The following is a 19,076-nucleotide window of genomic DNA, read 5'->3' on the forward strand; positions in this document are numbered from 1 at the left end:
TGGACTATAGCTGGTCTACTTTTTAAATTGTTTGATTACTAATTAGTTAATTATTGTTGTATAATCTGTACTGTTTTTATGTTGTAATTATTAATAGACAATATTTTTTGGTAAAAATCAGGCTTTACAGGCTTCTTGAGCCTCCTTACCTGTACACTTAATACTAATATAAATATATACTTTAGTATATACTAGTGTATAGACTAGTAGGTCTATAACATCAGCATAACACGTGACCGATTACTTCCGTTTCCGATAATGATTACTTACGTCAAGTTTGACTTACGTAGAGTCTAGCTCTAATTCAAGGCAAGTGATACAATTAAGTAGAGAAAAGAAGGATGATGATTGTATCTCCAGGCATTTTGTCTACCTTGATAGTCGTCTTATTTGTGGTGAAATTCGATGCAACTTTGGGTTAGTGTAATTAATGTACACCGAGCAATTTTTTAATGGCCGGAGTTAGTTAGCTAGCTATATATTCGATAAAACTTGTCTGCTGACTTGTGAATTGTGTGCTGGTCGTCGCATGTACTTTTAGCAAAAAATTAGCGAATCATAACTTTGTCAGCATAGCTATGCTGCTGCTGCTGCTGCTGCTGCTGCTGCTGCTGCTGCTGCTGCTGCTGCTGCTGCTGCTGCTGCTGCTGCTGCTGCTGCTGCTGCTGCTGCTGCTGCTGCTGCTGCTGCTGCTGCTGCTGCTGCTGCTGCTGCTGCTGCTGCTGCTGCTGCAATTAATTACTAACGTATATAACCATCTATACAATATGTAGCTAGCTATAGACTCTGTGTGCATAATTCAGCGTTTCTTTTTCCTAAAGTTACATCAATGTAAGTTACACAGTTAGTTAACTTTAACTACACAGAAAATAGTAAGAGGCAAAGCCAGGTGGAGTGTTATATTGGGCAGAGTCGAGAACTGTGCTATTTTTCCATTTTGCAAGAGTGGCGGTAGCTTCTAAAAGTGGGGTTGACGCGAAGTACCACTACGTACCTCGGTTAGGTTACGGGTACGTACGTAGTATAGATGGTTACTATTAGAAAGCTCGAGAGTAGCTCAGCCGGTGTGTTCAAGTGCATTATCCATACTGCGCGAGTCATCATTCTAGAGCTCTAGCCGCCCGGCCAACATAGAAGTGGTTAATTAACTGCTAGTCACTCTGTCGAGTCCTAAAATTTGTTGTGCGACTATAAAAGAGTCTGAGACTATGTTATAGTCTGGGTGGGCGGCTATCGTGTTTAGGTAAGAGCGAGGGTGGAAGCCATGGTGTGACGCTGGGTCGACAAAACCACAACTGAGCCTTATCGTGTTCACCTGTCACCTCGCCTGTCACAGTGACAAGGCACTGCAACGTGAACAGGTAATACTTATTTTTTAATCAGCAGGACCCTCCAGGGGTATAATGCTGATGTGCAGTACAATTACAATCAAACACAGTTAATTACATGATTAGTCAGTGCTAATTTGTTTCAATAGTAGCTATCATCACTATTCCATTCGGGTACAGTTCTTGGAAGGAAGGAGTACTTATATAAGTCGATTCTGGGTTGGTCGTGTTATGATTAACACTGGCCAGTTGCAGTGCAGGCACTGATCCAGAAATATATCAAGGCCTGGGGTGGCTGGCTTTATATATTTCAGGTTCGGTCTTTCACGAGGTCTCAGCTACCATGCATAGTACGATGTGAAGAGCAGGAGTAGGCAGAGTCATAGCTACTTACGTGTGATTACATTGGTCATAGTGCATGTGTAAAGCACACACATACCCTTGCTACCTTTAGGGGATCTAGGGGCTTCCCCACAAAAAATTCCCCTTCTGAAATAGAATCTGGGATTGGTTTTAGCTGTCTTTGACTGAAAATTATAAACCAGTCTCAGTAGTTTTTCTTCCCTAAAACAGTAGCTAAAAGCCTAAGAATGTTTTCAGGTTAATTCTCCCACTTGTATTTAGGTAGCTAACCCTATTGTTCTAGCTAAGTGTTTAAATATAACTTATAATGTATGTATACGTAGTATAACCATTTTGCATTATTTTATGTGTGACATGTTTGTATAGTTGCGCTGTGTGTGTGCTCTGGTAGGGTCTGGTACTTGTTACCAAACAACCTTTAGGCCATGTCAACTTGATTAGTTGTTTCACGGTTCAACTGACCTAACTTTATCATGTTTGAAAAATTTTCACAAGTGCATGGAAAAAAAAGCTAAAATACAGCTAGAAATGAACCTTGTGTTTTCCAAAGTGATACTGTTTGCCTGCAAATATCTTCTTAAAACCTAGCTAGCTCAGAAAACACTATGGCTGCAAATGATTTGCCATCAGTACACCACGCCCCCTTACTTGTATTTTGTTATCTTTCACTCATTTTTGTCCTGATTTCCGTTAATATTTTACTTATGCGTATATACCAACCTACTGACCCTATACTCTTGAGACTCTCACCAGTTGAAATGGCCTTAGTGAAATTTGTACATTAACTATTGTTGTATCATCACAACTAAAACATTGCACTATAAAGTTTATAAATGCAAAAAAATGTAATGGAAGAATAGCTCTTGTCAACTCCTGTGAGAGTATCAGTCAGTCAGTCAGTCAGTCAGTCAGTCAGTCAGTCAGTCAGTCAGTCAGTCAGTCAGTCAGTCAGTCAGTCAGTCAGTCAGTCAGTCAGTCAGTCAGTCAGTCAGTCAGTCAGTCAATCACTTAACTAACTAATCAATCAATCAATTGACGTGTCATACATAATTGTTGATGAAAGGAATGTGATAATGTATTCAGGGGCAGATCCAGATTTTCAAAAATAGAGGTTCTTTTCTGGAGCATGATTTGTAGCTTCAGTCTACCAAGCTACACTGTACTTAGAAGGTAAAATTGCAGTAGAAATTTTAAGTTCACTGTAGCTGCTGTGGTTGGCAAAAAGGTACATCTCGGGATGAAGCGACATCAAACAGTGAAGAAATCAAGCCTATAGCCTTATCCATTGTGGAGTTATGCTTGGCTGGAGGTACCAGGCAGTCAGTCAGTGAAAAATTTTAAAAAAATTTAAATTTCATAAAAAATTGCTGGATGGATTTAGGGTTGCTCTGAAGAAAACATTTTTGGCCTTAATTATGCATAACCAATACTGCCAACTGTCGTGAAAGAGAAATGAGGTGAGCTTTTTAGGGTGATATTTTGCCCAAACTTTCATGATCCCTAATATACATGCACAGTATATGGTATTTCATACCAAATAACCATTCTCCAGCAATGTCTCATTGTTAACTCTTATCATTAATTTTAGACCTTTAACACAATGCAACTGAAGCCTTTAGAAGTAGATGTCATAGCTTAAAATATAAAGCAAGAATTATTTTTAGAGGTGCGGATCACATATGAAGATGGTGTAAATGAGTATTTTGCCAGCCACTACAATTAATATTTGTTCTATTTCATCAAAGCTCTTAAAGAGGGAGGGAGGGTTCCATGGAACCCTTTGAACCCCTCTCCCCTAGATCTTCCCTTAGTGTCTTGCTTTGATCTGCTTTGGTCAATGTTTTTTGCTGTTTGAACTGGGAACAAAGGAAAAACATAATGCAGTTAGCAACTACAGTTTTGAAGTGTGCGGCCAAGTGTACAATGTGGAAATGTATAAAAGTATGCTTTCATTTTGATCTTTTTACCAAAGTACAATAAAGCACTGTAAATTATAAATTATGACTAGACGTTTTCTAGGCATGCAAGAAGACTATAATACTGTGGGTTCTGGTCACAGTTATTAGCTGCATTTGTTTAACTGCAGTTTATCACAACTTGGAATGCTACGATGGCAGTGAGAAAACTAGTACATTGGAACCTCTCTTATCCGGACCTCACATCTGGGTGCTCAGACAGCCCAAATTAATCACATGGCTTGTAGTCTGTTAAGCATAATGAAGCTTGTGTTAGATGAAAGTAGCCTAAAGGTTGCTGTATATCTGCTAGGTAGCTTGTTTATTCTACTAATAATAACTACCACTTGTTTGATAGGTGACAACTCATTTTAAAAGCCCAGCGGAGTGACCATGAGTACTCTGTAGTAGTGCCATTTCCCTCTGCCCACTAACTGAATAACATTAATTCAGAGGCACTAACTGATAGCAATAACACCATTACTTGTATTTAAGTCAGTTACTTTAGAATATTAGCATGCAATTCTTAGTTACGGACATTTCTGAGATACAGACAGCCAGACTGCCAGGATAAGAGAGGCTCCAATGATTAGCAGAAGGGTAATTTGCAATGATTAATGTCGAGTTATCACACGATTTGAGATTTGTCACATCCAGAATTTACTTAGTAGTGGAACAGAAGGATGAGGATAACAACTGAGGAAGGCTTGCTACAGTGTATTTGAGCAATAGGCAGTTTGTACAGCTATCTAATCATTGTTCACAAATGTGGTCTGAGGTGTGGTCGAACAATTTAACTGAGTCGTATGATTATTGTAGTGGAATTACAAACATTTGTGTGCATATGTTAATTTCTATGGTAAAGCTTTAATTGTTAGAGGATATTGCTGAAATCTAGTTAATTGGTGGTAATGGTTGTGATACAAGTACATAGTGTGATTAAATTAGCTAGTCCTTTGTATAGTATTGTAAGTTGTGAGACATGTCTTCAAATATGTAATGCTGGTCCCTGCAGCTCAGAAAACATGCTAGACACACTATTTTCCCAGTTATAGTTTGAGTTACCCATCTTGCAGCATCCTTTCAATAGTTCAGGGGCAGATCCAGGGGGTTCTGAGCTTTCCAGAAACTGGTCAAGTATATAAATTATTTAGGCAATTAAAATGATTTTGCATTGATTTGCATTGATTTACATTGATTTGCATAGGTATTAAAGGTTTAGATCAACATACTCTGATAGAGCAGTCAACTGCTGTACCTTAATAAAATAGTCACATTGTGTATTTTAAAAGTTATCAAGACTCACGGTAGTGAGTCGCGCGGCCAAGAAACTACAAAGCGCACGCCCAATTAAAAGACGCGCGGCCACTACTGTGAGTTATTTACGTGTAGGGCCGGTTTCACAATATTAGTCCTAAATTACACAACATCTCTCAATAGATTGGTATTGCGTTACGTGATAAAAAAATCTTTAGGAGTCGTCATCATCATCATCATCATAGTTTTCTTGCGACCTCGCTAAAATAAAAAAGTAACCATCGCAAAATAAAAATAGGCGTATTTCACTTTATTTCTCTACCTTATGTTACAACTACTGTCACGTTATACCAGTCAACATAATCGTGTTTGTATAGTCCATCTAGCACTGACATTATCTAATCCTGGTTTGCCTATATGCGTATTTTCTTCAATCAAACCTCTAATCCCTACAATAACTTTTAAAGGCACGACGTGGACACAAACTCTAATGCCTGATAAACAAGTTGTGACAACGTGCTGAACCGTAAGTTCCCTAGGGATGGCGTACGTTTTAAGCAGAAATCTTTTAAATTCCATTTAGTGCCACACCCCAATGCGAGCGTTTATAAATCGCCAGTTGTCTTATGGTGTGAAGAACAAAATCACTAGCGAAGGTGCTTTAAGCATACTCTTCAATTCTCTATTTACATGTAATTTTAATAGATTAACCACAAAGGCCGATAAGGTGAATACAAAAGGTAACAAGCCTTTAGGGGTTACCACCTCTATGTAGTGTTTACCATGTAGCTTGTGTTGTGGCTTTCATTAAGTATTATGCGCACACAAATGGTGCAACAAAATTTTTTAATGGATTGCTCGAATGTGGTTGGTGGTGTTGTGGCTCGAATGTGGTTCGTGGTTTGCCAGTGACCATGTATGAGTTGGGGTTGTTCCACACAACTTACACAATATTCAAATTTCATGATGGCCATGAACATTTCTTGCCATATGGTAAACATACAACAATGTGTAACAACGTTAATCAACATCACATCAAGACTTGACTAAAAGTAGTTCCAACAATAGTGATGATTTCTTGTATATATGTCAGCATGATGATACTGAGACCTGTAAAAGAATAAGCAGGCACTGAAGTTAACCTTAAATTAAACACTCATGCAACTGACCTGGAACATTGGTCGCAACACCAAAAACACTTGTTTCGATATCTGATGACACAATCCAGCAGGCACTGATTTAAAAGAGAATGTACAAAAAATCAATATGCCGGGCTGTATCAATAATAGCATGGATAATCAAAATGAACAAAAATTATATCCCAGGCTAAGTGAATGAATAACATAACTGTTGGGTAAGCATGTCAAACCAGAACATTAGGACATTAGTCAAACAAAAGTACGCTATCACAACTTGGTCATAATACAATGTTTGTACCACTGGACTTCACACTGGTTGCCCAAAAATTGTGCCATTCCAGGACAACAGCATAATTATGAAACAAATAGTTACTACAACACAGAAGGCTTACTGTTGTATTGTCTACACTGATATACCATAATTTAAAAACATAACAGGTAGGCATTAAATACAATACACTTAACATCTGGGTACAAGGAAAAATCACTAACATCACAACATGTAAACTGACCTAGAAATTAACACCCTTTATGCCACTACAGTCTACACTGGGTATTTGTTTGAACCCATCAACACTATACCCGATACATCTGAGTAGACTGACCTGAAAATTCACATCACTAGTATACAGTGATAATTGATAACTACAAAAACAACAATTGCAATAATACAATTCTTCTGTACGTCAACTGACCTGAAATTCATGACACTCGATACCGAGACCTGTAAAAGAATAAGCAGGCACTGAAGTCAACCTTAAATTAAACACACATGCAAACTGACCTGGAACATCAGTCGCAACACCAAAGACATCTGTTTCGATATCTGACGAAACAATCCAGCAGGCACTGAATTAAAAAGAGAATGTGCAAAAAATCAATATGCCAGGCTGTACCAATAAAGGATGGATAATCAAAAAATATATATATCCCATATGCAGGTTAAGTGAGTAACATAACGGCCTTCGTTAAAACCCGGAACGGACTGGACCGGACCGGACCAGAATTTTATTGTTGAGGAGCGCGTATCCAACTAAAATAAATTTCGGTGCGCTTGCAAGGGATACAGGACGTGGACTCTGTTCTTCATTTGCACTCAGGGCACGATTGTCTACTGATATCCAGAGTGACTGATGGTGATTTCGAAGCAAATATAGTCGTATACTGGTATATATACAAGTTTGCGAAGCGGAAACGTAGCGTATTACAAGGACTGGATACTCTCACCGTAGCTAACAATGGCGGCGACATACAAGCTAGCCAAGACTGGTCATAGATAATATAGCTAACTGGACTGATCTGTATACATACCGTACGCAAGGAAATTTAAACTTAAGAAAATTTTGACTAATCAAACCCGATTCGTTAAATTCTCTCGCGTATAAATTTCCTTGCGTACGGTATGTAGATCAGTCCAGGTATATTATTTGTGATCAGTCTTACAGTAGCTAGCTTGTATCTCGCCACCATTGTTAGCTACGGTGAGAGTATCCAGTCCTTGTAATACGCTACGTTTCCGCTTCGCAAACTTGTATAAATACCAGTAGCTATACGACTATATTTGCTTCGAAATCACCATCAGCCACTCTGGATATCAGTAGACAATCGTGCCCTGAGTGCAAATGAAGAACAGAGTCCACGCCCTGTATCCCTTGCAAGCGCACCGAAATTTATTTTAGTTGGATACGCGCTCCTCAACAATAAAATTCAGGTCCGGTCCGGTCCGGTCCGTTCCGGGTTTTAACGAGGGCCGTAACATAACTGTTGGGTAAGCATGTAAACCAGAACATTAGGTCATTGGTCAAACAAAAGTACGCTATCACAAACTGGTCACTGATAATTGATAACTACAAAAACAACAATTGCAATAATACAATTCCTCTGAATCTGAACGTTAACTGACCTGAAATTCATGACACCTGTATCTTTGTTCTTGCATGGTCTCAACTTACATATGTACCATGATCACATTCAACTGCTAGTGGATAAACCAGTATGACCAGATGGCCTGCAAAAACCAACAAGCAGGTGTTAAATACAATACACCTAAAGCCTGGAATATGAAAAATATTATATAAGCATTATTCCACACTGATATAGTAATAGATTATAGGACGTTGTGGAACTTGCCTAAACGTGTAAACTTGAACATGAGGACAACTGCATAATCTGGACACTTGGAATTGTCCAATACCTGATGAACAAGTTAGTACTAATGACATTCACTTCAACATTTTATCCCAGCTGGGTGAATCTCTTGTAACTGAGTAAAAAGGTGTTTATTTTCCACCTGCAACCAAAGTTCTACATTTCGATCTGTGGTTGAGTGTACATAAACTGACCAGGAAAATCAGTATGCCATAGCCGGGGTATGGAAATGGTTCCTTTCCTTCTGTTGTGACATTACATACAGCTGACTGGTAAATGATCATCGATGTCCCCGTGGACCCCAACAATGAGTATATCAATAACTTCACAAGTTGGAATGAATTTCCTTTCAACATGTGGTGGAATGAATTTCCTTTCAGCATCTGGTGGACAGGTCCATAAACCCTATCGCACAAACACGGTGAATCAGTGTGTGGCGATGTGACACGTTACACAAACTTCACTCCTCGTTTCGTTAGCATTCAAGACCGGCATATATCATAGAGTACCTCGATCAGTATTCTTGACTCTTACTTCTTCAAGCGTTGCTCCGGCAAGCGATGTAGTTTTTCACGAGGGGCTCGAGTTTCTCATTAAAGTCGAGCCGATTAAAGTACGCCTCACCATCTAGTTACATTCTTAAACCATTCAATTTAAAACCACGTATCACGAGTGTCCGCTTAAGGTAATTAGGGACTTTCCACGAGATTTCCCCTAAATAGATCACGTGTTAGTTGTCAATCCGGTGGATTCTGGTGGTATACATGGTTCAACAATGCGGTAAGTGTACATATGCTGTCAATAATTGTTTGTGCACTGCTAAACTAAGTTATTTTTGTGTGATAAGCATGCTTGAGGAAGGGTCTGGGGGACAACACTAATGTTTTGACAGTAGTTGATGATGGCCAGGCAAAGAACTGCGAGAAGAACTACTGTGATAGTGTGATAGTAGGGAAAAATTCCCACCCCTATAGCTCTGCCTAAGGGCATTATCTACAGCTACTGTATTATGTTGCCGATATGTACATCCGGGCCAAGAATAAAGGTGAAAGTGGTAGTAAGGCTCAATCCTATTATTCTGCTGAATAGGCAAGGGAGTCTGGGACTCTGGGGGCATGCTCCCTCAGGAAAGTATAAGTACTACAACTTTTTTCTTTTAATTGCTTCATCAAGTATAAAAATTTCAGTCAAAAGGTGATGATCGAGGCTCTGGTCTTATGCACTGGTTGGAGTGGTTGTATCGATACTGCACTGTGGCAACCTTGAGGGGTTAGTGCTGGCATTATCCTTGGCAATACTATTCCATCTCCCCGAGTCTTGATGATTGAGTCCTCCATTCCTTTCTCTGCTGCTCCAATCCTGAAGTTGTGACCACAGTCAAAAGGTGACGATCGAGGCTTTGGTCTTGCATCTATACTGTACTGCAACACCCTTGAGGGGTTAGTACCGGCATTGTCCATCACAATACTGTTCCATCTCCCATATACAAGTCTTGATGGTTGAGTCCTCTATTCCTTTCTCTGCTGCTCTAATCCTGAAGTTGTGACCAAAATAATAAAAAAATGGTTATAACATGATAAATGATTATGGTGATAACAATTACAAATGTATTTATAGCTGTGTAGCAACTGTAAACTAATTAGTCACTTGCAAATTTAATTAGGTGTCTGAAGCATTTAACATGCACAGATATGAGATATATTCGTCACATGCAGGCAGTAAAGATAGATTTACTCTAATAGAACAGTCATACTACACCGTAAATTCATACTTCCGAATTTACGGTGTTATGAAACAATCATTATTATGTATGGATTTTACTGACTCCAAGATAATATTCTGCATTAATGTTAATTGCTCATTTCCAAAAAAATTACCTTTTAAACCAAATGTAGAGTCTATCACTGACAAAAATGAGTGATATCCACCCCAAAAACACCTTCGCTGTAAAAAAGGCGCGCCCAAGAAACTACAAGTACCTGGAACCCAATGTAAAAAAACAAAAAGAAAACAGCTCAGCTGAAGTGAAAAGTAACTGGTAACTTAAAGAGCTGATATCTGAAGTGGCCAAGAATACAATTACTAAAGTTTAATCCATGCAAGAACACCTTGGCTATAAAACAGGTGTGTACATGAAAGTAACTGGCAACTGAAATGGCTGATATCTGAAGCGGCCAAGAATGAATGGTCATATACAACTAATTCAAAAATTTAACACTGAACCTTTATAATTCAGCTGTGTTCTATATTCACTCTTGCTGCATCGTAAAGTAATTTCTTTTAACTCTAATTGGCTGGTAATTTGGCCGCCTTTTTTTGCTCTATTATACTGACTATTAAAAAAGGCAGCCAAATTACCAGCCAATTAGAGTTAAAAGAAATTACTTTACGATGCAGCAAGAGTGAATATAGAACACAGCTGAATTATAAAGGTTCAGTGTTAAATTTTTGAATTAGTTGTATATGACCATTCATTCTTGGCCGCTTCAGATATCAGCCATTTCAGTTGCCAGTTACTTTCATGTACACACCTGTTTTATAGCCAAGGTGTTCTTGCATGGATTAAACTTTAGTAATTTTATTCTTGGCCACTTCAGATATCAGCTCTTTAAGTTACCAGTTACTTTTCACTTCAGCTGAGCTGTTTTCCTTTTGTTTTTTTACATTGGGTTCCAGGTACTTGTAGTTTCTTGGGTGCGCCTTTTTTACAGCGAAGGTGTTTTTGGGGTGGTTTAGTTTACCTGTATCAACACGTAAAAATAGTCTAGAAACATAAGGCCTGAAATTTTATGCCCCCAGAATGGCATCCATGTCTGTTGTATGCTTCAACTTTGTATAACTCAACTTAGCCTGCTCCTAATCCTATACAAGCATAAGCAGCCCATATCAATCAATTCCAATCCTAACATATAATATGTTTAAAATGCCAGCTTTGATTTATGGTGAAAAGTGCTACCAGATTCAATCTCAGAATACATAATTTTCAAAACTTTCCTAGGGGAGCATGCCCCCAGACCTCTGCCATTAACCAGTCTTCTGGTAAGTTGTTTGAGTTCAAATATTATTGTTAAAATAGGAGCTTAAAAGCATCGAAGTATCTAGTTAATATTGGTTTTTAAAGCATCTACTGTACTAGTTTTAATGCAGTTATATCAGTGGTGTATACATACTTTTGAACTTTTGTAAGGGGGACTATGGTAATTGTGACCCAGTCTGGGAAAACCTGTCTTATTTTAAAGTATTGGTTTTAAGTATTCAGTGTGCTGTAGCTCGCCAATGGTTAAGGCTATGTGTACCAAATTTCACACGTTTTACGCCAATTCCTTACCTTTCAGAGCATCCACCCAACAGCTAAGTTTCCTGTCATTTTAGAGAGTTTTAAACTTGGTGTTGACTGTATCAGGTGAGCTCCAAAGGGGTAGGTGGTGGGGGTGGGGGTGGAGAAGGGAAAGAGGCTGTTTAAAAATTAAAAAGGAAGGTGTAGGAATGAATTAGGCCAAGTTGTGGGTCACTAGTCAGGTCTCAAAATTGAAAGGACGTTTATAGCACAGAACTTTATTCAACACCACAGAGCTTTACAGCCATCCCCAGGCTGGCCAGAGCTTGATCCATTAGGGCCCCAGACTGCTCATATGGATTGCCACTGTGCTTGGAAAAAGCAGCCAGCAAAAGCAGACCACTCAAGTATAGCTGATTTTGATTATGAAATTTGATCATTTATCCATGTAGCTTTGTGTTCTTGGTGAAAAATCCAATCTGCTCTCATGGGTGATGAGACCAGTTTTCCCAGAGCCAGTCACAATCAGCAAAGGCATAACTACCTAGTTATACCAAAGATCATTCCTCAATTTTACTGTTGAATTTTTCCATCCAGGCCTTTGCAGAATAGTTTGAAGCCATAGGAATGAAAATAAATAGCAAATATAAGGGCGTAGGAGACGGTGCGACAAGTGAGGCAAGAGCCTCACCACATTTTGATCCAATTTTTAGAAATATCCGGAAATCGTATTACTAGTGTTGCAGAGTATAGCATACGCATACTTTTGACATATGCTAGAATACGCATCGGTAAGAACCGGTAGGATTCAAAACTCAAGGACTGTTAGGCGATATAAGTAATCGTTTGAGGCAAGAAAGCCTTAACCTTTACAGTCACGCACGAGGGTCATGCAACTGAATGGTTTTCGATTAACACGTAGCGTGATTACCAGGGAGGGATTCCCCAACTCAGCCAGGTGCAAGGCCGCCACGTGTAGAAGGATTTCATTGTCGAAACTGGCTGTTAAATGGTCGACTCCAATGATTGGAGAAGAACCTCACCACCCAGCGATTTCTTTTACCTTTTCCCAGTGCGAGTTCGGACAGAAGACGGTAACTAGTAGCAGGGAAATATGCCCAGAAATGGTCCAAAATGCACTATCAGATTAGCTAAAATTCAAAATTTCCTAGGGAGGCATGTCCCCAGACCCCCCTAGAATTTTTGGCAACTCTTATAGTACATAATTTACCTAATATAATTTAGGCTATACGATTGCACGAGGTCTTCAGAGACTTGGATTTGCCTTACCACTTTAAAATTTTCTCCTACGCCCCTGAAATACAAAAGGATAAAAATAGTCATCATTTTGGAATGAATAAGGAGGGTATCTATTATCTATGGTACTGGAGAGGCAGTGTTTTGGCATGTGGTTTTAAATGGAGGTAAATGCCACTAGCATTTTGCAATAAGTGTAATAATTCAATTTGGCCAAACAATTCTATCAGAATGTTGCCCAATCATTTACAATATTTAATAAAATATGTCTATATGTACATACCCACAAACTAACAATAGCCGTTATTGGTTTAGCTAAACCTGAAGTCACTAAAGCTGCTAGCTGAACTACTAACTCACTAGCTTTGCTGTTGACTACTGCAACTTGCTTGTCACAAGTAGTAGCTAGGTGTCGTTAATGGACTTTTAGCAATTACAGAAGGCTGATTTTTCAAATCTTTCCTGTGGGATATGCCCCAAACCCCATTGTGAATCCATAATGTGGTTTAGAATATAGGGTTTGGAATATGCCCAAACTCCATATTCCAAACCCCTATGAACCTATACAATGGGGTTTGGGATATGTCCCAAACCCTATTATGAATCTATTGTTCGTATATAGCCTGCATGCTGTTGACTGAGATTGCTCAGTAGCTAACTACATAGCTTTTCCTAGTAAAGGGCCACAGCTAGGGATTTGTCTCAGCCATTTGAATACCCATCCCTCTTGGTTACAGTCCTATCGTAATAATGAATTTCAGACATTAATTAATAATTAATTAATTAGTACAAGTGTATGGTGTTTTACTGAAGACAGAATTTAGTTGAGTATTGTAAGTGTACAGCCAATCAACTTTATAACCATGAACAAATTTTGTCATGTAATTACATCATCTATATAATTTTAGGTCAATGTCCAGCTCCAATCAATGGAGCACTTCAGTGTCCAAATGGAGCCTTTGCCGCATTTGGAGATAGCTGTACATTCTCCTGTAATCCAGGTTATGAATTACAAGGGCCTCAAAATGGAGTATGTTTAACGGACCAGACATGGAGTAGTGGGCAACCATCTTGTGTGCTACTGAGTTGTCCTGATACAATTACCTTTCCAGATGGCGATGTTATTTATGTGCGATGCCGACGGACATATTTAGCTCGATGTAGGTTCTACTGCATTGAAGGCTATGTGGGTGAAGATGTCATATACTTGTGTAATGTAACAAATAATCCTGCTGTGCTTGACTGGGTACCGATTGGCGGAGTACATAGTTATTGTCACCCAGGTTTGTTTTAATGTATGCATTCATTGTGTATATTGCCTAATTTTATTATGGTTTGAATGCAGCCAACACACACACACATACCTACATTTGCATGTTGATATTAATATGTCTAGCACACATGTATGGTATCACTACAATGTTTTGAATAACTTAGCAAAAAATAGTGTGCAGTAAACATAACAGACATGTAGGAAATTCAATGATTAATTAATGCAAGATAAATTTTGAGAATTTTGCCTGAAAAAGTGTATGGGAAAAAGCAAGTAGATTTAGCTTTAACCAAGCTCCTGTATACTAGAACCTTAACCAATCTGTATTCAAAGATAATATTGACACGTGACTGTGTAGTTTGATATGTTTATAAAATGTGACTTTTGCATAATATTTTGCATACGTAGTTGTTAACTTCTTTCTTAATTTTTAGTTGAATGTCCAGCTCCAATCAATGGAGTCCTTCAATGCTCAGGTGGAACTACAGGAACATTTAGGGATAACTGCACATTCTCCTGTAATCCAGGTTATGAAGTACAAGGCCCTCAAACTGGAATGTGTTTAGCTAACCAACTATGGAGTGAAGGATTGCCATCTTGTGTACCACTTAACTGCCCTGCAAGAATTTTAGTTTCAGATCATTCAGTCGTGTCTCTAACAAACTCTGCATGTACTCTTCCATATTTGTCACGATGTCCATTATACTGTATAGATGGCTACATTGGTGATATTGTCTATTATTTGTGTAATGTGACAAATGATCCTGCTGTGGTTGATTGGGCGCCAATAGGTGGAGTGCATCACTCTTGTCGGAGAGGTTTGTTATGATGTTTGTGCCGGTAAATGTGGATGTCAACTGTTCTTATTGTCATTTACATAAATCATGAAACATACAGTTATGTGATTATTACAGTTACCTTTAACTTGTTAAAAAGTTCTGATATAATAGAGATTGAGTTAAAGGTTGCCAGCTTAAGTCATCAATTACTTTTCGCATCCATTACATAAATATATGAGCTAGCAAGTGTTTTTATAACCGGAAACAGTCAATGAAACACAAAAAGACCACAATAAAGTGTTACATATTCCACACATTGAGTAATAAATAAGATGCACAGTCAATGTTTACCACATACGTAGGCCAACATTCTAGATGATAAAATTAAAACACCACCTCTAAACGGTGCCTTATACACACAAGTACACAGAAAAATTTGAAATTTTTGACTAGAGTAAAGACCATAGCACATTGATAAAAGGTACTGAAACAAGCTGGAGTAGTGCACGATATTAAATCAATAAGAAGTGTTATATTCTTACTGTGCATTTCCATTATGGTATCTTGCATGAACACAGTAGGGATATAACACGTTTTATTGTGATTTAATATCGTGCACTACTCCAGCTTGTTTCAGTACTTTTTATTGATGTGCTATGGTCCCTAGTCTAGTTGAAAATTCCAAATTTTTCTGTATACTTGTTTGTTAACTTTTTTTGTAAATAATTATTATGACTGGTGAACCCACGAATACCGCATCTGAAATGGCACCGCACCCCCCAATTATTGTCTGAAAAGTGAAGTATCCATTACGCTTCGTTGTCATCTATGTTCAGTGTGTTACGCAGCATTTTGAATCAAGAACTGTTCAAAAAGCATCTCTGCAATCCACGCATACCGAAAGAAAGAACTGGTGCAATGTGCCCCAGTTATATCAATTATCGTCTGAAAAGTGAAGTATCCATTACACTTCTTTGTTGGTTATGTTCAAACCATTACACAGCAGTACGAATCAAGAACTGTTTGGAAAGAACCTCTGCTATCAAAATAGCCACTATGAAAACATATGGACGATTTCTGTTATGAAGGGAAGCCATCATGTGCTACCACCAAATCAACACTTTTTGGTGTCAGCAAAGATGAATGGGACACAAAGGAGGACACTGGTAAGTCCATGAAGAATGCACTGTATGTACTGTGGTATGCCAAAAGGCACCTGTCGGGCTGAAGCGACGTCAAACAGTGAACAAATTAAGCCCGTAGTCTTAGCCATTATGAAATTACATTTGTCTGAAGGAATCAGTCAATCAGTTACTCAGTTACTCAGTCAGTCAGTAGAAAATTCTATTAAATAATTATTTTTAAAATTCCGTAGCAATTTGTTGAAAGCATTTCGGATCGATCTGAAAACTTGTTTGGGCTTAGTTTTACCTAACCAGTACTGCCTCATCATCGTCAGGGAAAATTGAGGCTGGTTTTTGGGTGATGGCCACTCCTACTCCTTTGTGGTCTCTACTATACAGTACTATCATACTGTATGATTTAATGATTTAGTATAGTATACGTAGTAGTCATCAGGGCAAGCCTGCTCGCCTGCAGCTATTTTGTGAAATGAACAACATGTGTAATAGAAATAAGCTATCAATGTTCATCTGCTCTCACCCATGTCAGCAACATATCTTGTGCTAAAAAACAGCCAATATGTTTTCTTTCAGTACCTGATGTAATTTTAAAAACTCATAATTTTGGTTGTGATTTATTAGGCCTTTATTCATAAAGGCCCTAATTTTAAAATCTTGGATAGATAAATGATATACAAAGGGCAGGAAACTGTCTCTCCAATCAATCAACCAATACCATTACATGAGGCTTGCTCATGAGCAGGCTAACACAGGTAGGCCCCGGCCGATTATGCTGGCATAATTTAAAGCATAATAGGTGACCAAAAGCATAAAGCATAATGCCAGCATAATAGGGACAATATTTGAAAATTTAATTAGAATGCGCAGTATGCACACCTGAAAGAAAGCAAATAATCACTGCCAATAGTATTATACGTGCATTTTTCATATTTATAAACACATAATATAACTAATTAAACCGTTTCTTTGCTGGTTATTCACACTTTGCAGAAATAGGATTGAGGTGCTCTACTAGAGCAGTCACTACTCTAACACAGCAGCCTGGAAAGGCTGATGTACTCTAATAAAACAGTCAATTCTAGAGCATAATCTTGATTTGAAAGCATAATTTTGAGCATAATAGGCTTAATTTTTGAGCAATGCTCAAAAGCAAAATAGGTAAAATTCTGGGCATAATAGGCTGGGGCCTAAACACAGGGTTAAGACTCATGATCTAATGATTTAAACTAAGGTTTACTGTCACTTTAGATGTGTTTAATAGGGATTTATGCATTATAGTGAGTAAAATTGACTTAATAGAAAACCAAAATAAAAACAATGGAATTTTACCAAAGTAGAAATTTTGACATGATGGGAATTGCATATATTACAGTCATAGAAAAATTTATCTTGAAAATCTATACACCTAATTTCAGAGCATACATAATTTAAAAAAATTATCATATAACTGGGGGAATTTGACTTCAATTTCAAGATTTTAGTACTTATAATAAGTAAGTATCCAACTTGTTTTCATATCATATTTGCAGAAATTTTCATGGTACATAATTTTCACAGTTTTTGTAGTTAACGTATGCAGCATAATATTCATGATGTGCAACATTTTTTTGCTAGTGCAATATGACATAGACAATGACTATTTGACTATGACCAGCAGTTTCACCATCATTAGCTGCTGTATTGATGGCTAGCTACTAAGGATATGTGGAATCCCCAGTTAGAGAGATGATGAACTGAATTAGAATGTGAGGGACCCCTTCATGGTAGTTCTGTAGTAGGACAAAGCGATTGCTGGTCACGACCATATTTGTTGCCGACGGTAGTTGTCTCTTGATTGCTAAGCTTGATATATTCACAACATTTCTTTCCTTGATCATCCCAGCTGTTAGTGGCACTCAAAATTGCTTTCAGCTCAGTTTCTGACGACACAATCAATAGTAGACTACAACATGCTGCTTGGCGAAGCACTTGGCTTGGGTGGATAAAAGTAATAAGTTATATTTCTCGTAGTCATTGTGCAACATGAGCTCAAACACATGAGATGAGGTAAATGATGCATGAAAATTAAATTGTAAAAATCCTGTTTTTGGTATGAAATCATGAAAATAAAATCTTATTTTAGTATGCAACTGTGAAAATTTCATACTGAGAACATTTTCAGGCGTACAGTAATTGATTGATATCCGACAGATGGCACAAGTGTCATAATAGTAATTGACTATACAAAACTGATAAATGTTTTTGTGAACATTTCTCTATAGTGCTTTTCCATTAACCCACAAGTGGAGCAGAACAAACTGACCAAAGATACGGAACAGAAATATTAAACTAAATATTGCTCATTGTTGTACAAGCAGCTCACATGACAACATATCTCTCCATTCCATGGGTTACTGAACACTGCATGCATCTACCAAATTTACTAGTGGTTTGCATGTTAGCATATTCCCTATGCTCATGTTCAAATGTGCATCATAGAGTACGGTAGCACTGTATATTAGAGGTCATGGTTTTTTGGGTTTTCTTGCCCTTCAAAATCACTTGAAAAACAGCCTCAGTTTCCTGTAAAACAGTTTTGCGGTATTGATAGTCCAAAATGTCTTCAGAATGATTTTCCAACAAGTTTCTATGGAATTTTAAAAATTCCTAATTTTCTAACTGACTAACTAACTAACTGACTGATGTCTTCAGACAAGCATAACTTGACAATACATAAATCTATGGGCTGATGATGAGAGATGTCTTATTTTGTTAAGACAATATAAAACATAAGCACAGTGGTCTAGACTCATGCACTGATACCCACAGGGTGGACAGTACAGGAGCCTTGGCAAGACTTGCATTACAATACAAAAAAGCTAATTACGGCATGCAAAAAAGTTCAGTTTAGGCAAACCGATAGATTTCAGTTCGGGGAGGCTCTAGAATTAAAAATCCTGTATGAGTAGGAGACAGCAATGTGAGCAGCCTACTCTTACAGTCTTCGTTGTCACTTCACAAGCATTGGCCACTTGGGCAGGCATAAAATGGCCTTAACAGCCAATCTTGATGGAAATGAGATTAACAGATAAGCCAGAAAGCTGGAGGTTATTGTAAACAGCTATATCAATCTTCCATCTGAGCTCTAGCAGCCAAAAGATGTTGCTGGGTGTTGGTGG

At 38.1% G+C, this 19,076-nt stretch overlaps 1 protein-coding gene across 1 annotated transcript in view; it reads left to right on the top strand.

Annotated features, from left to right (window-relative positions):
- Positions 1-261: 261 nt before the first annotated feature.
- The window catches only part of LOC136245095 (P-selectin-like), a 29,724-nt gene continuing 10,909 nt past the window's right edge, over positions 262-19,076 (top strand). The window contains exons 1-3 of the mRNA XM_066036612.1: positions 262-417; positions 13,633-14,007; positions 14,432-14,815. Coding sequence (XP_065892684.1) covers positions 342-417; positions 13,633-14,007; positions 14,432-14,815 — 835 coding nt within the window. The 5' untranslated portion in view covers positions 262-341. The remainder of the gene's footprint in view (positions 418-13,632; positions 14,008-14,431; positions 14,816-19,076) is intronic.

Source organism: Dysidea avara, chromosome 15, assembly GCF_963678975.1.
Source record: "Dysidea avara chromosome 15, odDysAvar1.4, whole genome shotgun sequence".
In the NCBI taxonomy this organism is placed as follows: domain Eukaryota; kingdom Metazoa; phylum Porifera; class Demospongiae; order Dictyoceratida; family Dysideidae; genus Dysidea; species Dysidea avara.